At 34.1% G+C, this 24268-nt stretch overlaps 3 protein-coding genes across 4 annotated transcripts; all 3 read right to left on the bottom strand.

Annotated features, from left to right (window-relative positions):
• Positions 1-6183: 6183 nt before the first annotated feature.
• LOC105784479 (probable protein S-acyltransferase 7) lies at positions 6184-8748 on the bottom strand. The gene is given in 6 exon segments (XM_052627028.1): positions 6184-6432; positions 6621-6854; positions 6925-7188; positions 7263-7433; positions 7508-7629; positions 8661-8748. Coding segments are annotated over 6 exon segments (1056 nt in total). The 3' UTR covers positions 6184-6255.
• A 7884-nt stretch (positions 8749-16632) lies between these two features.
• LOC105784480 (uncharacterized) lies at positions 16633-16998 on the bottom strand. Its single transcript, XM_012610376.2, has one exon. It carries the CDS (start codon positions 16996-16998, stop codon positions 16633-16635), a length of 366 nt encoding a protein of 121 aa, XP_012465830.1.
• A 2303-nt stretch (positions 16999-19301) lies between these two features.
• On the bottom strand, positions 19302-21869 carry LOC105784478 (cytochrome P450 CYP749A22). Of its 2 annotated transcripts, none has more exons than XM_052626835.1 (5): positions 21522-21869; positions 21215-21387; positions 20402-20634; positions 19939-20317; positions 19302-19864 (listed from the first exon to the last, which is right to left on the bottom strand). In XM_052626835.1, the coding sequence occupies exons 1-5, from the start codon at positions 21793-21795 to the stop codon at positions 19415-19417; spliced, it is 1509 nt and encodes a 502-aa protein (XP_052482795.1). In that variant the 5' UTR covers positions 21796-21869; the 3' UTR covers positions 19302-19414. The 2 variants fall into 2 exon arrangements, with proteins under 2 accessions (XP_052482795.1, XP_012465826.1); XM_012610372.2 differs by having other exon boundaries at positions 21215-21438; positions 21522-21868.
• Positions 21870-24268: the final 2399 nt, after the last annotated feature.

The raw sequence follows: 24268 nt of genomic DNA, 5'->3' as shown, positions 1-24268 counted from the left end.
TTGTAAAGAAAGCAAAACTTTCTTTCTTTCTCTCTTCTTCTCACGTTGCATGCATGGGAAGATGATGATTTCTTTTCATCTTTCCTCCCTTTTATATTAATCATTTAATAATAAAATAATACAAAAAATCTTAATAAAATATTAATTAAATAACATTTATCTAATTAATTAATTAAAAAATATCACAAACATCATCATTACCTGCTAGAGTTCTATCTCTCTCTAATTGACCATTTTGCCCTTCATAATCTTTTAAAATTCTATCCTTGAGTCATCACTTAATTTGGTAAAATTGTGATTTAGTCCCTCAAAATTCTTCACCCTTTTCAATTTGGTCCTAATTCATCCATTTTCCTTAGTTTCTAGATTATTCCACCCTTAAAATATTTGCACTATTGGTCCTTCAACTTTTACATATTTACACTTTACCCCCTCAAATTTTGAGTATTTACTCTTGGTCAACAAAACTTTTCTCACTTTTGCGATTTAATCCTTTCTTGAATTAATATATCATAATATACTTCCCAATGTTGCCATAACTCAAAATTTCCCTTTTTGTCACTTTATTTCCTTATTTTACTATATCAAGGGTACCTAATTTCTTACTGTAGTAGTTTTCGGGGTATTTCAGTAGTAATTTTTAGGATATTACAGAGTTAGATTAACTTCCCTTGATTGTTCAGCCTCTCTAACAAAATGAAACTTAATCTTAAAATGCTTAGTCTTGCCATGAAATACTGGATTTTTAGCTATGGCAACAGCTCACTGATTGTCAACTCTAATTTCAGTAGCATCAACTTGATCTTCATTCAAGTCACACAATAGCTTCCTAAGCCAAATGGCTTGATTAACAGCTGCAACAGCTGCAATGTACTCTACTTCAGCTGTTGATTGAGAAATAGTTTGTTGTTTCTTTGAACTCCAACAAAAGACCCTGAGCCAAAAGTGAAGAAGTAGCTAGAAGTGCTCTTCATGTCATCAATGGATCCTATCCAATCACTATCAGAATACCCTATCAACTTGAGCTCTTTTGACTTCTCAAACTTCACTCCATAACCCAAAGTCTTTTTCACATATCTAAGAACTCTTTCGGCTACTTTAAAGTGAACAACATTGCAAAAATGCATGAATCTGAACAGAAGGCTAACAACAAACATGATATCAGGCCTTGTAGCTGTCAAGTAGAGTAGACAACCTACAAGGCTTCTATACTCCTTTTCATCAACTCTTTTGTGGTTGCCATTGCTGGTTAGTTTCTCACCTTGAGCCACTGGTGTGCTAACTGTTTTACAAGTTGACATGCAAAATTTATTTAGGATATTCAAAGCAAAGGCCTACTGACTTATGAAGATAGCTTGATCAGTCTAAATTACTTCCATGCCAAGAAAAATATGTCATTTCTCCCAAGTCAATCATTTCAAAGACATCCTGCATTTGCATTTTAAACTCACCAATCATCTCCCCATTGCTTCCAGTTACTAACAAGTCATCCATATAAAGTGACACAATTAGCAAGGTTTCATTCTCTGATTTCTTCACATAAAGAGTAGGCTTACTGATACTCTTCTAAAACCCGAGCCTAGACAGGTATGTATCAACCCTGTCATACCAGGCCCTAGGTGCCTGCTTCAGACCATACAAGACCTTTTCAGCTTGTAGACCTTGTCCTCTTTATCAAGAACTTTGAATCCATCTGGTTGTTCTATGAAGATTTCTTCCTTGAAGAAGCCATTCAAAAAAGCAGACTTGACATCCAGCTGATGCACCCTCCATTACTTCTGAGCAGTTAAGGCAAACAGAAGTCTTATTGTATCTAACCTTACAATAGGAGCAAAGGTTTCAATGAAGTCGATCCCATACTATTGGCTGTATCCCTTCACCACAAGTCTTGCCATGTGCTTGTTTAGAGTCCCATCAGCATTGTATTTGACCCTAAACACCCACTTCACACCAATAACCCTCTTCTGGTCTAGTCTGTCAACCAATTCCCAAGTTTCATTCTTGCGTATCATCTCCATTTCAACTTTTATGGCCCTTTTCCAACACTCTTCTTTGGCAGCCTCATCAAAATCAATAGGTTCAAGTATTACAACATCACATCTTTGATAGATATCAATGATGGTTCTTATGCCTCTCACAGGTTCATCATCGAAGTCATCACCAATTGGCTCTTCTTCTTCAGTTGATTGTAAATTACTGTCTTGTTGCCTTTTCTCATTCAAGCTTGCATCTATACCATTCCAATTCCATACATTTCCCTCATCAAATTTCACATCCTTGCCCACCAAGATCTTCTTTGTCGAGGGATCAAAGATCTTATAGCCTTTATTTGTGCTGTTGTAGCCAAAAAAAGATCCCTGGCACAAATATTTTTTCAAGTTTGGTTCTCTTCTCAGCTGGAATGAGTGAATAGCATACACAACCAAACGCTTTTAAGTGTAAAATTATTGGCTTAAGTCCGAACCAAGCTTCAAAAGGAGTTTTTTCTTTGACAGCATTGGTTGGCAGTCTATTAAGCAAGTACACTGAGGTGTTTACAGCCTCTGCCCAAAATTTTCTTGGCAATTTACTTTCAAATAGTAGGCATCTAGCCATGTCAAGCACTGTTCGATTCTTTCTTTCACAAACTCCATTCTGCTGAGGAGTATAGATGGTTGTCAGCTGATGATGAATTCCAGCCTGCTCACACAGGTTTTGAAACTTCTCTGACAAATATTCAGTGCCCTTATCTGATCTCAAAGCCTTTAACTTGCACCCTAATTGATTCTCAGCAAGGCTTTGAATTTTCTAAATGCTTTAAACACTTCAAAATTTTGTTTCAGAAAATAGATCCAATAGAATCTAGTAAAATCATCTATGAAAAGTAGAAAGTATTTGCTGTCATTCAAAGAAGAAGTCTTTATTGGTTTACAATGTCAGTATGGACCAATTGAAGCTGGTCTCGAGCCCTCCATGCCTTGTTAACTGGAAATGGCAGTCTCACTTGCTTCCCAAGCTGACATATCTGACAAACTTTGTCTTTGACTTCAACCTTGGACATGTCTTCAACCAGATTGAGTTTCTGTAGCAAACCGAGTGATTTATAATTGACATGGCCTAACCTTTTATGCCATAAACTAGCTTTATCAGTAATACTAGTATAGGCTTTCTTTTCCAACTAATTCACATCCAACATGAAGCATCTCTCAGTCATGGCTACTGTGACAAGTTATTGACCAAATGTGTCCTCAATAACACAGGAGTTATTCTTGAAAATAAGTGAATAGTCCTTGTCTATTAACTGACCAACACTAAGCAAAATTTGGTCTATAGCAGGTACAAAAAGGACATTTGAAATTGTTTTGTTACCTGACTTTGTGTTGATCACAACATTGCCTCTGCCTCTAGCCTCAATAAGGTTTCCATCTCTAATCCTGACTTTGGAAACAAAGCTTCAGTCAAGATCTTTGAATAACCCTTCATCTGATGCCATGTGATGAGTGCAACCACTGTCTACTAACCAGTCTCTTCTGACTTTGCTTAAAGTTACAAAACAGGATGCAGTGAAAACATACTCCTCCTGAGCTTGAATGTCCTCAACAGTCTGAGCTTGATTCTACTACTAAGTTTGTGCCCTTTCTTTGTTTTTGCAAACCTTCTCAATATGACCAAACTGCTTGTAGCTCCTGCATTGAATATCAGGCTTATACCAACAATACCTCTCCAAGTGTGTGGACTTTTTATAGTGAACGAATAGTGGGAACTTTTTCTTCCCTAAATCTCTCTTTGGTATGTCCATTTTGTCAAGCTATGGTTTCTTTCCTTTGTAGCTCGAACCTGAGCTTTCTTTGGTTTTTGCTTGAAAAGCTCTTTCAGGATGCTCCTCTAGCCTGTTGGCCCTTCTTTACTCGAGTACATATAGAGAATTTATCAACTCAGATAGTGATATGGTTGATATATCTCTCAAGTCCTCTAGTGAGGAGATTTTTTACTCAAATTTTTCAAGAAGGGTAGTAATGACCTTCTCCACAACTCGGCTCTCACTAAAATCATCTCCGAGGAGTCTGATGTTGTTGACTGTGGCCATTATTCTGTCAGAGTACTGCTTAATGGTCTCAGACTCTCTCATCTTCAAATTCTCAAAATCCCTCATAAGGTTGATCAGCTACTGCTGCCTAGTTTTGTCTGACCCCAGAAACTCTTCCTTTAGCTTCTTCCAGGCTTGCTTTGGAGTGTCACAAGCCATTATTTGAGTGAAGATCACATCAGACACACCATTTTGCAAGCATGTCATTGCTTTATGCTTCTTGGCACACTCTTCACTATGTTGTCTGATTTGTGCAATTGTGGGATTAGCCCTCAATGGAGCTGGTTCTGTGTCATTCTCAACCACGTTCCACAAGTCATGTGCTTGGAGGTAAGTTTTCATCTTCACTACCTAAATGTGGTAGTTCTCACCAGCAAAAACATGTGATGGTGGTGGTGTAAAACTAATTTTGCAGCAACAAAAAACAACAGCTTCAGTTTCTTTCTTTTCAAGTTGTCTTCACAAAGAAAGCTACCAACAACAGAGGCACTCAAAGATGACAGGCTCTGTATACCATGTGTTAGGGTTTTGGCAGCAAAACAAAGATAAAAAGAAGCGAAGAAATGTATGCACAAATTTAAACAAGAAGAAACTGAAAACAAATCTGATCATCATTTCAAATTTTCATTAAGTCAAAAACATATAGGTTACAAAGCTGTTACCTAATGTGTAACTGCTCCCACTAATTACTTGACTAAAGTAAAGCTAAAATTACACACAAAATACAGCCGACATATAATCTATTACATCACATTGGAAATCAAATAAATCAGCAACTAATCTTACTAACTTTAAAGCCAAATTACAAAAGATTTAAAGCTGGTTACATAGGAACAAAATGTTGCTGCTGCACTGGTTCAGCTTTAATGTTAGTCTGCTGTTGCATTGCAAGCCAAAGTTCATCAGAAATGAATGTGCCCTCAAGAAAACATTGAACTGAATCTTTAAAGACAAAACAAAGAGTAATGTAAGGAAATCACCTTGAGGAGAGATAAAGAAATTGAAAGTGGTAGCAAAAAAGGCAAAGGAAGTTGAAATTAAAAACACTACAACATAAGATAAAAGTACAAATACATCAAACAAGACAGTTAAAGTGAGGTATACCTTCCTCCAGCATTTCTACAAAGGCTACAAAAGCAGAAGTAAGAGAAGCACTTTCAGAAATTCTTGAATGTTTTCAAGAAGTTGTCCATAAATATAAATTTTGCCGAAGCTCTAGAGCAGATGCCAAGCTATGTTAAGATCATAAAAGATACTCTATCAAGGAAAAGGTGTTTTGAAAATTTGAAGTTGTGGCTTTGATTGAAGAATCTAGTGCTATCTTGCAAAAGAAGTTGCCACCAAAGCTTTGTGATCCAGGGAGCTTCACCTTTCTATGTACAATTGGTGCTCAATTTTCCGACAAGGTTCTTTGTGATTTAGGGATGAGCATCAAGTTAATGCCATTGTCTATCTATAATAAGCTAGGAATTAAAGACATAAAACCGTAGTTAGCTGATCGAACTTATGGATTTCTGCAAGGAATGGTTGAAGATGTTCTAGGTGAAGGTTGATTTATTTTTCCTGCGGAGTAGGATTTTGTCGTTTTGGACATGGAAGAAGAGCAATATAACATATTGTCCTAAGATGATCTCAACTTTCACTATGGATTTAGACTTTACAGTGCATGCCAAAGCTAACCCTCTTTAGTTGGCTTTCCATATTATTCTTACTGTTGTCGATAAGAAACAGCTATAGCATTAGAGTTGCATTGCGTACTATATTATTTTTTGTTAGATTAACTCTTGAAGCACAAAAATTAAACATATAAACCTTATACGATGAGCAAGAATTTGACCAATGTTATCTATCTTTAACATAAATAGTATCTGATGCATTAATTGATTCTAATTTATGAAGAAATCTATTGCTACAAGGGCCACCAGCATGATACTATTGATTGGCATCGTCATAGTAGTCCTACTGCACTACCTCCATTCATTGACAACCATAGAATTCGAGTAACATAGTTTGTATTTATAGGTACTTGCTATTTGATATCTCTTTTGTAAAAATTCTTGATCTGCATTTGCTTTTTAAACGTTTTAACTATTTGTTATTACAAAGATTTTTCCAAGCAAATACTGTTGCTCTCATGAAAGAAGCCGTTCAACTCAGGCTTTGCCACTATGTTCTGAACTTTTAAATGATCAGCCAAGAGGAGGCTTCTCATCTTCCACGTTCCACCTTGGCATTGCTTCAGCCCTAAAATCAACTCTGGAAGGAGGTAAAGGTGAAAACAACACTTCCGTTATATTACTTATTATTCCTTTGTCATATGGATTCGGAGAGCCCTCATAGCGGTTCCGAAAATTCTCGTATGCTGTCTGCATAAGATTGAAGGAAAGATATGATCCATTAAACTTCACAAATCACCACAGCTGCAAGCAAGTAATCTGAATTAAAGTGGCGATTTGCATATATTTCGATGTAGTCTTGGTCCAGTATTTAAATTATTGTAGCTAAGTTATGGCAGTCAATTGTAGTCAAAACAGTCATGAAACCAACTCTTCACCTGATTTGTTGCAGTTAAAGAGGAGTGGAAGATAGCAAGGCCACCTAGGAACCAAATGGCAGCAAAGCTAAACAATGTCAATGCCAAGGTTTCAGGGCAGTTCCTCAGCATTCCAAACAACCCGGTGCCACTTTCCAACATTCTTTGGTGAATCCTCCAACAAGAGAAAGCAAATATGTAGATAAAGAACACTAGTGCTGTTATCAAGAATGACAAATAGAACCGATAGTTTCTCTGCATAAAAAAACGAAGTTTCAGTCAAATATTTCGAAATGAAATGTATGTGAAAGCATGCCGACCATACCAGTGCAATACACTGACCAATCCATGGACAGTGGTGATCAAATTTTTCAACACAGTTGTCACAGATGGCGCAATGGCAACTCCTTGGAGGTCTAAAAATCCTGCAAATCCGACAATATTTTAGTTTCAGTTGAACCCCATTAATAGTTACCTTCTTCCTCCTACTCCCATTACTGCTATCAGTATCTTCAACAGATGATTGTTGAGTGCTTGTGGGAATGATTCCAGGGTCAATGGCTGTAACCAGAATCAAGTTGACAATAACCTGCAATGAAAGGATCATCATTTTCTAACTGCTGTAATAAATTTTAAAATATACATGGAGTATGCGGAACAGACCACTATAGTTAGAATCGAACATATAGTGATAACAAGAGTGGGGTTAGTATTTTGCAAATCATTTGCAATGTAAATGGTGAAAATCCAAGTTGAAATCAGGGTAGAAACAGATGTCAGGAACAACCCTCTTGGATCTGGACCGCATACAAGTCGGCCATGTCAAAAAAATACCTGCACATAATATTATAATTAGCGAACAAGTAAGAAAACGAAGTGTATATATATTCACAAGAGGATAAGGTTACATTGTTCCCTGGCCAAACTTGGTATGTTCTAGTTCCCTTTGCAGCATTTATTTCCATGGCAACCATACTGTTGGAATCATAGATCTTCCGCTTAGATTTGATATTACGCTTAAAAGGAGAGACTGAAGGGGGAACAAATAAATAAACTGGAAATGCGGTTTTTCCTTAACTATCTGGGCCGACAAACTCGCAGGCCCAAGGATGGGGATCGAAACGCAGCGTTTAAAGGTGTGTGGTGGCCGCTTCTCGCTGAGTTCTGAACATGAAATTTTATACAAATATATCTGAAAAAAGAATGTTATCCAATATTGTTTCAATTGGTGGGATTAAAAAATCAGTCGAAAAAAAATTAATTAAATAGGTTTCTATAATTTTTAATACAATTTCATCGCATTATTTATCTCTCTGCAGTGACATGTTTTAACATGGATAAAAGAACCATGTGCTTTGAACTTTAAATACACACCATTTTGCACCATCATCTTCATCTAATTGCAAGCACATTTTATTTTTAAAATTTGTTAAATCAGTTCTATTTAGGTGTTGCTTATCACAAATTTTTAGAGATTATGATTTGTAATCGTATCTGAGTTTTATATTTTAAGTTTATTTTATAAATTTTGTATAAAAATATAAAAGAAAAAAAACAAATTTTATCAGAAAAGATTATTATGTCAACCCATTCTACTCCTATTCAATCATTTTTTTTCAACTTAAATTAAACGAAACAAAACAAACTTTCTCCGCGTCAAATTTTGGGTTCATGATTAACCCACAACTCAGCCCCTCTTCATGTAGACTTGATTTTTCTTTTTCTTTTTTACTTTGTTTGTTCTCCATCTTCTTTTTCGATCCATTATTTTATTTTCTTGTAAATATAAAAAGAAATTAACTTTTCCTTACCCGAGTTTTGATTTAATTTTGATATTGAAAATTAGGCTTTCATTTCTTGAATCTTGAAAACTATTTTTTAAATATATATATATATATATATATATATATAAACTACTCGCATTTTCAGAAATTTCATGACAGAAAAATAAAGTATTTGAATACTTAGAAAAATTAGTTACCCGTTTTCTTAATACGAAACTTAACCGGATTTGAAAGGGTTAATAACACTACATTAATAGTCTTTTAACCGTTTGAGAACCTTGGAAGTCCACTGTTATACACAGCATTTGAGGGAGTAGCCAACGATTATTCCACGGACGAAGCAAATTCAACATAGCTCTGAACATTTCCTGATGGGCCTCGAAACCACTAAATAAAAATTTTTACGACAAAATAATACGAAATAGCAGTATAAAGCAGTAAGGTCGAATCCATGGAGATTAGTTATCCAATTTAGCCTTTTCTTATGACCAAAATTACCATCGTGATAATAGTCGTGCTCACGACTCATGACGAACTTGATGAAAAAATAAATAAATAAGGGGAGATGAAAATGTTTAAAAAGTAAATAAAGTGAAACAGCAGCAATAAAATATTATATTAATCAAAAATAAAATAAAATAATAGAATAAAATTTAGTAATGTAGTAATATAAAGTCTTAGCCTTACACTCGATGAATTCCGGTATAGAATCGATCCTTGAAAACAGGTTTTTTCTTCCAAACCATAAGCTGGCTATAGCAACCAAGAACGTCCCAACCGTCAATTCTTCCTTTCGTAGTAGATTCTAGTACGACTTGCAAACCAACCATTACCGATTGTCTAACCGCGATACACACGTTCACAATTCAAAACCCCGACAGCCTTGCACCCAACTCGGATCAATGACCTCAACTGCGTGGGTCGTTTAAATCCGATCACTATCTCCCTTGACAAAAATCTCACTAGTATGACCTCGCCTGGATACGCCAAATTGTTCGCGAAAATTCGAATACAGCACGGCCGACTTGACTTCCCGACTGTACGCCAAAACGACTCCAACCCAACGTGCACTTTGTGTTGAAATTGAATTAACTTTAAGGGACGAATTTGCACTATCCTATATTCTGAAAAGATAATGAATACCGTTATGAAAGATTTTTAGTGCGGATTCATTTTTTCATGATTTTTGACTAAAAAGAATACCGACCTAAAGCTAAATAGAAGTTTAGTGAAACATGAGATTAATCATACTAGTTAGTGTATGTAAATGGATTTAGTGGAAATGGTAGAAGGTGGAAAGGGAAGAGACTTAGGAAGCAGTTGAATAAATTTGTAAAGAAACAAGGAAAAGGAAATAAAATGGCAGAATGCTACTGACGCATGAAATAGAAAGGAATAAAAATAATTTCATTCAATTTCCAGTGTATTCAGGTGTGTTTTTCAAGTGCCACCACATACCCTATTTATATACATATCATATACTAAAATTAATCTAACTCACCTAACAACCAATTACATGAAATCAAATTCATATCAGATTTTTTTTTCTAAATATGCCTTTACAAAGTCAAAAATTTGATTAGCCCTTAAATGTCTCAAAATTTTTTATTCGACCCCTCTTTTATTGCTTGTGCTCCAATTTAGTCATTTTCTACTTGTTTTTTTATTTAAAGTATCCGAATTGCGTTCCTGACAGAATTTAAACATAAAATCACCAAATTAGCAGGATTTAATTTAAGAATTAATCTATTTAAACATGTAAAACATGTTATCAAATACCCCAACTTAGCCTATGCTTGTCTTCAAGCATATTGTATGTTCCTACATTAGAAACTATCCAATAAATTATCAAAAATCAAGCCTCTATTCTGTAACCATGATCAATGCAAACAATTTAAGTGAAAAATGAATAAGTGTTCAAATACTCTGTTTCATCAACAAGTGTCTATAAAATTCAAACATATAAATTCAATCATTTCACTAAATTGAAATTGAACCAAAATTTGTAAGGTATTTATTCTCAATTAATTATACAGCAAATTTGAGACAGAGTCAAACCTTTTTACGCGAAGTGAGATGACAACCCAGGCACCTTACCCTGGTTACTCAATTTGGCACGTCTCTAAATGGACTATTTTTCCCTACTCATGGTAGCTTGGTTAGCAAAGTGTTTGTAAGTTTCCAGTTCACCACTTGAACCTTTTCATACGAAACAAGATGAAAACTCAAGCACCTCACCTCGGTTACTAAATTCGGTCACATTCTCGAAATCTTCATTCATAACTTAAGCCATCAGCAGAGTAGATTTTTATTTTTTATTTTTTATTCCATTAGAAAATACATTTAAAATTAAACAACTAAGAATGATATACTTACCAAACAAATTTATAAACAATCAATTTTCATGAAACAATCTAATTACAATATTTAACTTCATTACACACACATTGATTAAACTAGATAATAAACACTTTAATCCAAGAATTGCCTAACTCTGACTAAGCATTGGAATTAGAGGCTCAATGTCAAACAAATTAACGAATGATCTTGGCATAAGAATTAACACATGCGAAAGAGAAACAATCATGCATACTTACTAATCCAACACCCTTTACTTAGCTCACATTGCGCTCAATGTGTAATAATAAAAGAATAAATAAGAAAGAAAAGGGTCAAGTGTACTCCTTGTATATGTTTAATTCGACAGAGGGTGATTTGGGCAGTTCGGGTTCATTCTGGTCGGATCGGTCCTGGGTGTATGTTTCAATAAATGGTAGCATTGAAATTTCACAAGACGTGCCCATGCCACAAAAGAAATCCGTTTCTGATTTATTTTTTGATGAAAATGGATAGCCTCCACCATCGTTCCTAGAAAACAACACATTAAAATAGATTAAATAAAAATCTTATTTTTTTAATTTTCAACATAAATTAAACTAAATTCAAAATTAAATAAATTAAAATAAATAAATATGGGTTGCATCCCAAAAAGCGCTTTTATTTAACGTTGTTAGCTCGACAATGTGAGTGTTATTCGTTTGGTTCCTTGAGAATTAATTCTTCCATTATACGCACTTGGAAGTTCTCGAAGAAAGGTTTCAACCTTTTCCCATTGTCCTTGAAGTACTTCTTAGATTCCTCCATCATTGGTGGATTGAGGCGTCTTTGAGCTTCTCCGTTCGGGATCCCTTTTTCTTAAATTCTCTTTTTCTCTATCTAAATCTTTAAATGTTCTGGTAATGATTTGAGCTCTAATTTTGGGGCCTTTTATGCGAATGACATATTCACAAATTGGTTCTTCCAACGTCATTAATTCCTCTAATTTATCCATAGTATCGAGGTCTAAACTCTTACAAAGCACAGTTTGTAACACATCCTCTTCATGATATTCAAAATGTAACTTTGTTAGTGACTCAATAATATCAATACTAGAGACATTCAAAATCATGTTGGAACAGCTCATGGCCCCATAAACATTAAGTTTCACCACTTCTCCATCGAACTTGATAGTGAGTGTTGCACTCCGCACACCAATCTTTGTTTGTGCAGTACTCAAAAATAGTCTCCCAAGTAGTATATCGGAAGAATTGATCGAGTTGTCATCCTCTATGTCGATAATGTAGAAATCTATAGGAAAAATTAATTCATTTGCCTTGACAAGAACATTTTCTACCACTTCTTCTAGATACACTGCAGACCTTTGTTGTTGATTCAGAAGTAACCTTTGTTGGTATGGCTGATTGAATCGAGGATTCGTGATAAATGCCAAAAGTAACATGTTTTAGCCCCATTCTTAATGCGTTTTTGGATGATTATTCAATGTAAAATGGTGAATTTTATGATTCTAATCATTTAAATTCATGTTTCTATACTTAAGAAAGCATTTTGCAGCAAAAGGAGCGAAAAAGAGAAAAAATAAAAAAATCGGAGCAAGTTTTAAGAGCCATACGGGTTGGGTCATTCCATACAGACTGCCACACGACCATGTGCCAGACCGTGTGGATTTCGCGAACTGCACTCTAAAAACACGAAAAAACGTAATTTTTAAGTTTTTCAAGCATTCTAAAACATATATATATACCAAATATAAGAAGTGGGGAGTAAACAATCAAATAATATTGAAGAAAACAACTCAAAAAACACCATTGAAGCCGACTCTGAAGCAGATTTCCATCAAGATTGAAGATTTCATTTTGATTTCTTTAAAGTTTATTATGAGTTTTTTTATTTCTTGTGGTTATACTGTCTTTGAGATGTTTTTATTTTAGATTATGAGCTAATTTTCTAAATACCTAGAGAAATGAACCCTAGATGGATTCTATCTTTCGATTTCTATTTTACACAATAAATACTTGGATCTTGGTCTCAATTTTGTGTGCATAATTCTTGGTTTAATATTTTCGAACTATCAATCCATGTTTGATGTGCTTGAATAAAGGAGGAAAAGTTCCTGTTTAATAGTAGATCTAGCATAATTGAGCGGAGTTGCATGCAATCCTAGAAATAGGACGACATAAATCTACCAAATTAGAGTTAAATCTAATAGACGGATCCATAGATCGAGTTAATGTGACAATATAGGTTTTAATTAGAAAGAAATTTCAATTAATCAACCTACAGTCAGTTGCTCTTACTCTCGAAAGAGGTATTAGCATAATTTAGGGATTTCTACGGGTCAAGATACTAAATGAAGAAATTATTTAATTCAGATTGATAATGACAGATGAAATCTAAGTGGATTGTTTCCTGAGTATTGTTTTGCTTCTTGGTTGTTAATCGTTTGTTTTCCTAATTTATTCTTTGTCGTGTTCTTTAGTTAATTAATTTAGTTAATTTAAGTTTTAATAAATCACTCCAATTTGTCGGTTAAATAATAGGAAGACGGTAATTACTAGTACTTTTAGTCTTCTGTGCTCACCATAGCTATACTATTAATTGATAGGTGCACTTGTCTTTGTCGAATTTTTAGTTGGTTTATGACTACATCAATTCGACCCATAACTCATATTTGGATGATCTTTCCACCCCACATTATAGGTGTTCGAATAGGGATCATATCGCCTTTGGGGTGACCCTAGAAAGTCTCTAACAACATTCACTTGTTTTGTCGAACCCTCGTGTAAAATAGGACAAGAGTCCATTGAATAAACAGGCATAGCACAAATTCCACACAATCGTGTTGGGCTTGTTTTATCTATAAGAAAATTTTGAACAACATTAGTAAGCTTATCAATTTTATCTTCTAAAGATAGAGAACTTAACCCATGAACTTGTCTCGTGGGTTCTGTTGCTGGTCGGAATTGTTGAGAATTCACATTCATGGTCAAAATCAACTCTCTTGCTCTCTGAGGCATCATATTTACAAGAGCCCCTCCATTAGCAACATCTATCATCTTCATTTTCATTAAGAGTAACTCATTGTAGAAATACTGCAAAAGCGATTGTTCAGTCAAACCATGTTATGGACAACTTGTACACAACTTTTTGTACCGCTCCAAGTAATCATAGAGCAATTCAATCTCCTTTTGTCGAATTCCTACAATGTCTCGTCTTAATTCGACCGCCCGAGTTGCTGGAAAAAATCTGTCAAGAAATAAATGAGAAATATCAGACCATGTATTAACTGAACCAGGAGGTAAATAAAATCACAACTCTCTAGCAGAGTCGGCTAATGAGAAAGGAAAATCATGAAGTTTAATTTGATCTTCAGTCACTCCCTGAGGTTTCATGCTTGTGCAAACCATGTGAAATTCTTTAAGATAGGTATGCAAATTTTCATTTTGTAATCTGCAGAAGATGGGCAATAGATGAATTAAGCCTGATTTCAACTCGAATGGCATTCCTCTTGCCAAATAAGTTTGATCTACCATTTCGGCTAGTTCATCGAATAAGAAAATGTCCTCGATATAAGATCATGTTTCGAATTGGGGTTGTGGTCTTTACCGAGCCAAATAGCTTCTCTTCGCAGTGTTCGAGCCAACTTCTCTATTTTCATTTCAAATTCTAGAGTCCTTGGTTCAGGCCTGGTCATAAGGAAAACAAACAAAAAGTAGAAAAAAAATATTTCCAATCCTCGGCAACAACACCAAAATTTGATGGGTGTCGAAACCACCAAATAAAAATTTCTACGACAAAATAATACGAAATAGAAGTTTAGAGCAGTAGGGTCAAATCCACAGGGATCGGTTATCCAATTTTGCCTTTTGTTGTGACCAAATATATTATTGCAGCAATAGTCGTGCCCACGACTCGTGATGAACTTGCTGAAAAAAGATAAATAAATAATGGGAGATGAAAATGTTTAGAAAGTAAATAAAGTGAAATAGCAACAATAAACAATTATATTAATCGAAAATAAAATATGAAAATGGAATCAAATTTAGTAAGCAGTAATATAAAGTCTTAGCCTTAGACTTGGTGAATTCCGGTACTAAATTGGTCCTTCAAAATAGGTTTTTTCTTCGAAACCATAAGCTGGCTATAGCAACCAAGAACGTCCCAATCGCCAATTCTTCCTTTTGTAGTCGATTATGGAAAGACCTGCAAACCAACCCTTACCGATTGTCTAACCGCGATACATGCATTCACAATTCAAGACCCCGTCAGCCTTGCATTCTAAAGAACCCAACTCGAATCAACGACCTTAACTACGTGGGTCGTTTAAATCCGATCATTATCTCCACTGACGAAAATCCCACTAGTATGACCTTGCCAAGATAAGCCAAATTGTTCATGGAAATCCGAATACAACACGGCCGACTCGACTTCCCAACTGTACGCCAAAACGACTCCAACCCAACGTGCACTTTGTGTTGAAATTGAATTAACTTTAAGGGACGAATTTGCACTATACCATATTCTAGAAAGATGGTGAATACCGTTATGAAAGATTTTTAGTGCAGATTCATTTTCTCACGATTCTTACCGGAAATAATACCGGCCTAAAACTAGGTCGAATTTTAGTAAAACATGAGATTAATCATGTTAGTTGGTGTATGTAAATGGATTTAGTGGAAATGGAAAAGTTGGAAAGGGAAGGGAGCAATTGAATAAATTTGTAAATAAATAAGGAAAAGGAAATAAAATGACAGAATGCCACTGACGCATGAAATAGAAAGGACTAAAAATAATTCCATTCAATTTCCATTGTATTCAAGTGTATTTTTCAAAGGCCACCACACACCCTATTTATATACACATCATATACTAAAATTAGTCTAACTCACCTAACAACTAATTACATGAAATCAAATTCATATCAATTTTTTTCTAAATATGGCTTTTATAAAGTCAAAAATTTAATCAACCCTTAAATGTCTCAAAATTTCTGATTTGGTCCCTTTTGTATTGCTTGTGCTCCAATTTAATCATTTTCTGCTTGTTTTTTATTTAAAGCATCCGAATTACATTCCTAACAAAATTTAAATATAAAATCACCAAATTAGCAGTATTTAATTCAAGAATTAATTGATTTAAACACGTAAAACATGCAATCACCTCCACAGGGGGACAATTTGCTTGGGTACTATTGACAAACACAAACGGTATCGACAGAAGAATCGTCGGCACTGCTCCACCATCGTTGCCACCACGAGACTGTAGAAGATTTCCGACAAGAAAGAAGGGGATCCTGATTTTGCGTCCTTTGAAAAGGAACAGACCAGATTCTGTAATCCCTCAAATTTTTTTGCTCAGCCTATAATTCTTCCATTGCTGATGTTGAATTGCTTAAAACCCCAATTTTTTTTTTTTAAGTTGTTAACTTGAAGATGGTTAATTTTTAATTTTTGGTAATTTTTAAACTTCTTTCTCGGTTCATCTCATTGACGATGGGGAAAGGTAAAAAAAGAATCAAACCTCCATAATAGGGTTGAGTAATCCAAAATCTGACGCGATAATTTTTTTTGTTATAGGAAAGATTCATGTAATAATTTCCGTGGTTAAAGTTATTGTGAAACATCGTGAATCCAATAGAAAAAACGCAAAACTGACATAATTATGCAGACATGGTGAATGGTTTTCATTAAATTCAACTAAGGATCCAACATAAAACTTGGTCCAAAACCTGATCAGCCACCTTAAAAAAAACAGAAGCAAACGACATTCAGAACAGCAATCTCTATTCTCACAATAAACTACAATAAAATGTTTTGTTTTTTTACAATAAACAGATAGATCAGTTAATGAGGAGACAAAACTGATTATAAGTCACAGTTATGCTTTGGTTTTTTTTTTTTTTTGTGTGTGTGTTAATATTCCTCTGGAATAGTCTCCAATGCCGGTCTCCAAGCTCCATGGAAGCCATCATCACAAACCTCGTTCTCTCTCAATTTCATAGCTCTTACCACTTCCTCCATTGAAGAATACTTGTTTAAATCTTTCCCACTACTTAAAATTTGCTTCAACTCTTTCCGTGTCACCACAAATCTTATCCTCACAACCCCATCTTTGGGTTTTCCACTATCAACGTTGTTTTCTTCGTTTGCTTTGAAGCTAACCACTTTCTTCTTCTTTTCCTTCTTAGTCTCAAGTACCCCAGCAGCTGGAATAACGTTTCTTGTCTCGTCCTGGTCGTCTTGAGCTACAACTTTGGTGTTTGTGAAGCAATTCCCCATTATTTTTTCAGGTGTAACAAAAACAATGCAGAATTAAGAATGGGAGAGATGAGTGAAACATAAATATATAGAAAAATATGGAAGGTAAGGGGGCACATGCAAATGCGGTTTTCACGCCAATGGGAGCGACGTTAACAGTTATATATTTTGAAAAATATAATTCCAGCTCTTTCAACTCACCTGCTTAATCAGATAACTGTTGATTAAATATTTTATATACTTGTCTATAACCTTAGACTCAATGTAATTTATCAGATACATGAACCCTAAGAAAAGGATTTTCTTTTTAAAGAAAAAACACAACCAAGTTTTTTATTTATTTGAAATATCATACTACAATCACCGCGTATACACTACCAAGGTTTTTAAAAAAATTGTGTAGCTCCATGAAACACAAATTTGCTTGAGCTTGGACGTTACTTTTTTAGATAAAACATCTATTTTATTGGATGTTGGTACTAAATAGCATTTAATTAGGAAAAATACATCAATTCAATAAAATGTCCAACAATAATAAACTGTATCATACCTAATGTTTTTTTGTGTCCTTTATTTCATGGGGAAATAAATGAGAAGCAAAGAGAGAGTTTTGAATTTTGTTTTCCAATCAACCAAACCAACTGCCAAACAAATTTTCTTTATTTATAATTTAGAGAAACAATTAGTCAAAATTTTGATTAGAACACGCAATAGCAGAGGATGGTGGTGGCGGTGGGTTGGTTCAGTGAATCTGAGATGTCCTTCTATGTTTAGGGCACCAATTTGATAACATGTTCGCAGTTTTTTAGCATTACAGAAACATAAACAGTCGTTGAATATTTATTGTAAAGGAATTGAAAAGGGCCAAGGCCACGTGGGCGGTTAGGTCACCTTTGCCCTCTCCTCCCCTCCCATTTGTTTCTCGGGAAAATGCTGGAGCCTTGTTTTTTCTCTTTTGTAGCTTGTGGATGTGCCCCACTTTCTCAATTTTATTTTCCTTTTGCTTTTCTGCATCTCTATTACCTTTTGAAGATACTCATGTTCTTATCTTTAACAAAATTATGAAAATGGAATCAACAATGAATGAATGTGGAGGACTGAAGAGATCATATCAACAAAACCTAACAAATTTCGCTTTGAAGTGACACCTTTATGAATATGAAATCAATAATGGAAACCAACAAAACCCAGACTGTTTGGTTTTTGGTTTTTTTTTTTTGTTTTTACTTCTTCACCTCAAATGGAGCAGCTTGAAAATCTCAGCATTTACTGAACAACCCAGTTTTAGTCTCTGTCGTTAGGTCAAAATCCAACCAGATTGAATTGTTTGGGAGTTAAACTGGTGAATTTCGGGTGGATTTTGTTTTTGCTTGCAATCACAGAATTTTCAAGGGGAAGCTTTAAGCTTGCCTGAGAATAGCTTTTTCACCGGACATATGAATAAGGTCTTCTCAGCTTTTTTAGTTATGGTTATGGTTAGTGGTATAGCTATCTTGCTGAGGATAGAAGACGAATAAGATCTTCAACGCTAATCCCTTTTCAGCTTTCTGCACTTCTTTAATTACTATAAAACCAAGTCAAGCTCTTACTTTTTGGTGTCCATAAATTCGTATAGTGCTCATAGTTTTAGGATTGATGCATTAATCTAATGTCTAGAAGATGTTCACAATCAAGAGAGTGAAAGGAACAGGTTTCAAGAGATTAAGGATTTCAGTTTGGTAACCCTAACCATTATTGAAGAGGGGAGTGAAAGAAAAAGTTTTAGGAATTGTAAAAAAGGGCTAAATTTGCCGAATATTCCAGTTTTTTCTTTCTTTTTTTTTTGGCCCGCTTTCCTCTAACTATACAGAAATTGTACCCACTTAGACGCACTTTCCCTTAACGATAAAAAATTCAATAACTTTTTGGATTGTCTAGCTATGATCTTATTTCAAGTTGAGCATGTCCGCCTATTACTAATTTTTATTGTAAGTTAATTGTATTGGTTTTGAGAATACAAGTTAAATTCACCTATGCTCCTCCTTTTGGGAATTTGGATTTAGATTTCAATTATTATGTAAATATTAAGAATGAAATGCATATGTTATAGTTAAATTAGTTGAGATTCAATGTAAAATATATTAGAAAAATACAAAAAGATAGATTTGCCAAATTTTAAAATATTTTAAGGATTTCAAATTTATTACTAAATAGGCTTCTAGCAAATTCATGAATTTGAGAAATGATTATGAATATTACCATTCTAAATAGTTTATTACTCAATTCACACTATTTTTTAAATCCAAATTCAAATTTTCAAATGCTGCCTTAAGTAACAAGAATCATAGAAAGAAAGTTTTATATTATCTTAATTGAAGCCATTCCTTATGGTTATATATTGGTTTAAGGTACCATATGATCGTGTTTCATGTCTCTGTCTTAGGGTCTGCTATATTTTCTAACTTGGACCTTCCTCACTCTTCAAAGAATGAAGGATAACTTGAATTCCATGTTGTGGGTAAAGTACAAAATGAACAACCGGGGAATGAACATAAGCTGGGGAGAGGGTGAATCTGTAACGTTGCAATATCATCATCAGAACAATCTTTGCTCCCATGGTTGCAAAGTTGAAACCCACGCAGGTTCGAGGTCCAAACCCGAAGGGAAAATATGCCGCCACATTGTTGCTTGTAGCTTTAGCCACTCCTCCTGAAAATCTCTCTGGATTAAACAAATGAGCATCGTCACCCCAAATTCCAGGGTCGTGATGAGCTACCAAATTTGAAATGAATAAGTGAATGTTAGCAGGCAAAATGAATTTCCCCAATCTAACTTCACTGTCGCATTTCCTAGGAAAGCCAACTGCAGGAGGATATAGTCTTAAGGCCTCATTGATTATCATGGTTACCTGCAATGTTGGGTAAAAAAGTATGAAGTCATTTGGATTATATACAATGAACGCTTAGTGGCTTAATTTCTTACAATGTTTAGTTTAGATAAGTCATCTGGATGCGGGTTTTGGTGACCGAACAATTCAATCACTTCTTCTCTTGCTTTTTCTTGCCAATCTGTGTGGATTGCTAACAACAAGACGGTCCATGAAAGTAAGGAATTGATAGGTTCTTGTCCAACAATGTAAAATGTCTTGCACTCGTCAATCAAATCTTCTACTAGGATTCTCCTATTTTCATCAACATCATGATATGCTTGTAAAAGTAATCCAAGAAAATCAGTACCATAGTTGTCTATTTCTCCAAGTTTCACTTTTTCTTCTCTTTTCTTGATGATGTCCATCACAGACTTATGTATTATACTTAGAAGCTTGTCTGCTTCAATCTCATCTGAAGTTTTCCAAATTTTACTGCAAAAAAAAAAAAAAACACTAAAGAACCAATCTATGAAATTAATGTGGACAGGTTGACGATTAGATTAATGTGGAAAGTACCTGATGCTTGGAAACCTTGATTTAAAAATATTCATTCGTGTAATGTTGGAGTACTTCACCTTCATATCGAAAATGTTTTTCCCTTCTAAGTAATTGCTCCCAAAAGCTGTCCTTGATATAATGTCCGCAGACAATAACCTAAATTCTTCAAACACCTCAATCTCTTTTTCTAGGTGGTTTTTCCAAGATTGTAACATCAATTCAACACTAACAACCATTTCAGGAATCATTTTCTGTCAAAAATACCCTTCCATAAGTTTTAAGAATGTATCGTGAGATTTATTTTGATGAAATTAAAATCACAATAAAATTAATTATTGTAATGATGAAGATGAGATATTATAATAGTGAGACTAAAATAATGATGAAATATATATTTAGATTTAAATGGCTCGTAAATTATTTGAGTTCGATTTGAAAAAAATTCAAATTCGATTCAGTAAGTATCGAGATGAGCTCGAGCTATTGATTGAGCCGAATTTGAGCTTAGTAATTATTGACTCAAATAATTCACGAGTTTTATCGAGCAATATTTCATATTTTTATATTATTAAATTACATTATTGTCATTAATATATATTATTAACATTAAGCTTAATTATTTAGTCAAGGCCCAGCTCCAGTTCGAGTACAAAAATTGGTAAACGAGCTTAATTGAGTTTGAGCTGCTCAATTATATCTCAAATCGAGCTAAAGTTTAAAAAGAGATGTTCGATCGAGCTCGAGCCTCGGTTAAGAATATTTGATTAAAATATTCGAGGAGACAAGCGAAAAATTGATGATAAAATTTATGGTTGGAACTAGGAAACATACTTTAAGGCTTTCCCCTTGAAAAGCATTGTTTATTAAATTGCGGTGTTGTGCCCAGCGTTCACCGTTAGATGTCACCAGTCCATTGCCCATCAGCTTCATGGAATCGAACGGAGGCGACGGTTTTAGGTAAGCTCTATCTCTGTTAATCAGCACCTCTTTGATTAGCTCTGGTTCTGTAATCATTAGTTCTGGTTCAGCACCTTTCCAACTAAGGTAATTCTTCCCTATTCCAGAAAAAGAATAAAGGATTTAAATCATGTTTTGGAAGTGGAAATGAGGTGAAAAAGAAGATGAAAGCAAGTCATACCGTATTTGCTCAACCATGTATAAACGTGAGGGAGTACCCTGGGAAATATATCATCTAATAAACCCAAGGGTTTGCTTAAGGCTGCGTTTCTCATTTCCAGCATTTCTTTGGTGTTTCCATGGATGAATTTGTAAGAAGGGCCTTTAATTCCCTGTGAACCTAGTCGATACTGTATGTAAACTGGAGTCCACCAAAATGTGTGCAACAACCTGATGAGAAGTAAGAGCAGGCAGAGGCCAAAAATGGTTGAGAGAATCATTATCGGATCTCCCATCTTTAGCTTGATAACTCTATTAGTTGAAAATCTATGAAAGGTTAGTGCTGCATCCTCAACTTGATTCCAGATTGGCCCTTTATTTACGGGTCAAAAGCGGATTGCCTAAGCTATTGATTATTATTATTTTATGACATTAACATATTCATAGCCATCCCATCCTTTTAAAATAATCATTATTTTGGTTTTACTTGCAAGATTACCAGCAAACTAATTAAGGGAGACGTCCACTCATGTGATACTCCTTTTCTAACTCATATCTATTAAATATAATATTTAGATAGACAAATAAATTTATAAGAGTTGACCTCGACTATTAAACTATAAGCATGTATCGCATTCCCCTTTTCTAAAAACGAAAACGTTGGCCACGATGAGTTTGAGACTTTTATAATAGTTGGGAAAGAAGACATTACCAATGAATGCGAAAATCTAGGGTGGATTTGAATGGACCATTAGATTAGATGTAGTACGGTGTGTTTAGCTTTTTTTTTATGACAATATCGTTATCACTATTTTTACACTAAACACATCGCCTATCCAAATTCGCTATCAACCTCATTTGTTAACTACAAATAACTTAATTGAAGCAAATAATACAATATTCTTATATTAATGTCTACATTTTAAATATATTTCAGTTATAAATTTTATAAGTGATAAAATAGAATTTTTTTTTTTACTATTCTTTTTCTAACTATAAATATATTTAAATCTAAAACACTTCAAATCCTGCAGCCTACCAGGGCTAGGGAGGAGCTTCACCCCCTTAGTTATATTCACAAATTCCTTTATAGCTTAGCTTTTAATTAAATAAAAAAAAAGTTATATTCTTAATTTATTTGAAATTTTAATAATTTATTATTTTTAACATAATTGTTTAACTTTCATTCTCTAAATAATTTCTAATTTTATCTCACTTCTAAATAAAATTACTTTCTTCCCTTTAATTAAGACAATGTTATAAAATTTTATTTTGGTAGTGTCTGGAAAGTTACGTGATAATTGGATTTTGGTGCAATGCTTGTAATTACATAACGGTGACATGTTTAGACCGATTGGTTGGATTGAAAATCAGATAGACGGTAAAAATAAGTTGATCTGCGAACTAATATGGTCCGGTTGAATTAGATTAAAATATTGCTTGAATCGGTATTTATAATTTTATAATTTTTTTAAAAATTTAAAAATTTATTTGTTTTGAACAGACAGTTTGATCAAATAAAAAACTAATGGTTTGACCAATTTGACCACAATCTAATTCCAAAAACATTAATGTTATTTGTTTCCCATTATTTAAAGCTATGTTATTCATTTTGTACAAAAAAAAGAAAAAAGAAAAAAAGAAGAAGAAGCTATATTATCCATCTTTTAACATGTTGTATGGATAATGTTGACAGGATCAACTCCTTTAAGAGAAGTCTTCAAAGTGTCGTCGTCAGGTAGTCCACATTTCCTTTTACAATCGAAGGTATTGTGCTCTCGACTTCATAGAAAGCCATGTAGATTGACAAACTAGGAGCACCTCAAGTGGTGGAGAAGTTATGTATCAATATTTTGCATCTTCTCCATGTACGTACCTTCTCCACCAATCGAGGCGCTCCCATTTCGTGAATCCGTAAGACTATCCAAAAAGTCGAGAGACAAAACCCTAACACTCCTAAAAGAGTTGATCTCCTTAATAAATCTATATATATATATATATATATTTGTAATTCTACACTTTTTAAAAAAAAAAACCTAAATAGAAACAAATAAAAATAATAAGACATTTCGTTTTTTAAGCAACGTTTCATATTTAAATATAATATTTAGAAATAATAACCATTTTACCAAATTAACCTTAATGAAATAAAAGCATAATTCACATATTTTAAGGTCATTTATGACCAGCACCACTATTATTGGTCCAATAACATAATAAGGACCTCTCATTCAACTTATCAGCAAATAAATACTCTTAACTTATAGCATGCTACTTTTACATTTTATGCGATTAAATCTTTTTTATCAAATTAAGTATTTAAACGGTAAAATTTCTTAATAAAATTTTTATACTATAATTCCATCATGTTGTAAAAATTATTAAAATAATATAATAAATATTTTTACTCGGTTAAGTGGTCCCGAAACCACTGTTTCGATTAGACTAAAAAACGAGTTGTTACAACTCTCCCCTCCTTTAGGGATTTTCATCCCCGAAAATCTTACCGGTAAACAAATTAGGGTACTGTTTTCGCATAGCTTCCTCGGGTTCCCACGTAGGTTCCTTTATCCCGTGTTTATGCCAAAGAACCTTGACAAGTGCTATACGTTTATTTCTTAATTCTTTATTATCTCGGGCCAGAATTTTGATCGGTTCTTCGTTATACAATAAATCTGACTGTATTTCCACATCAACGGGAGAGATCACATGTGATGGGTCGGACTGGTATTGACGTAACATCGAAACATGAAATACATTATGTATATT

This window comes from Gossypium raimondii, chromosome 13 (genome assembly GCF_025698545.1).
Source record: "Gossypium raimondii isolate GPD5lz chromosome 13, ASM2569854v1, whole genome shotgun sequence".
Lineage (NCBI taxonomy): Eukaryota > Viridiplantae > Streptophyta > Magnoliopsida > Malvales > Malvaceae > Gossypium > Gossypium raimondii.
This window is presented reverse-complemented; position numbering and strand designations above follow the sequence as displayed.

Excerpts from the sequence above, each read along its gene's own strand:
- LOC105784480 (XM_012610376.2), bottom strand. The coding sequence starts at position 16,998 with ATGGGGAATTGCTTCACAAACACCAAAGTTGTAGCTCAAGACGACCAG.
- LOC105784478 (XM_012610372.2), bottom strand. The coding sequence starts at position 21,795 with ATGGGAGATCCGATAATGATTCTCTCAACCATTTTTGGCCTCTGCCTG. Across the intron at positions 21,439-21,521 it reads TACATGGTTGAGCAAATACG|GGAAGAATTACCTTAGTTGG; the intron begins GTATGACTTGCT and ends TTTCTGGAATAG. Across the intron at positions 19,865-19,938 it reads ACTTATCTAAACTAAACATT|GTAACCATGATAATCAATGA; the intron begins GTAAGAAATTAA and ends CCAACATTGCAG.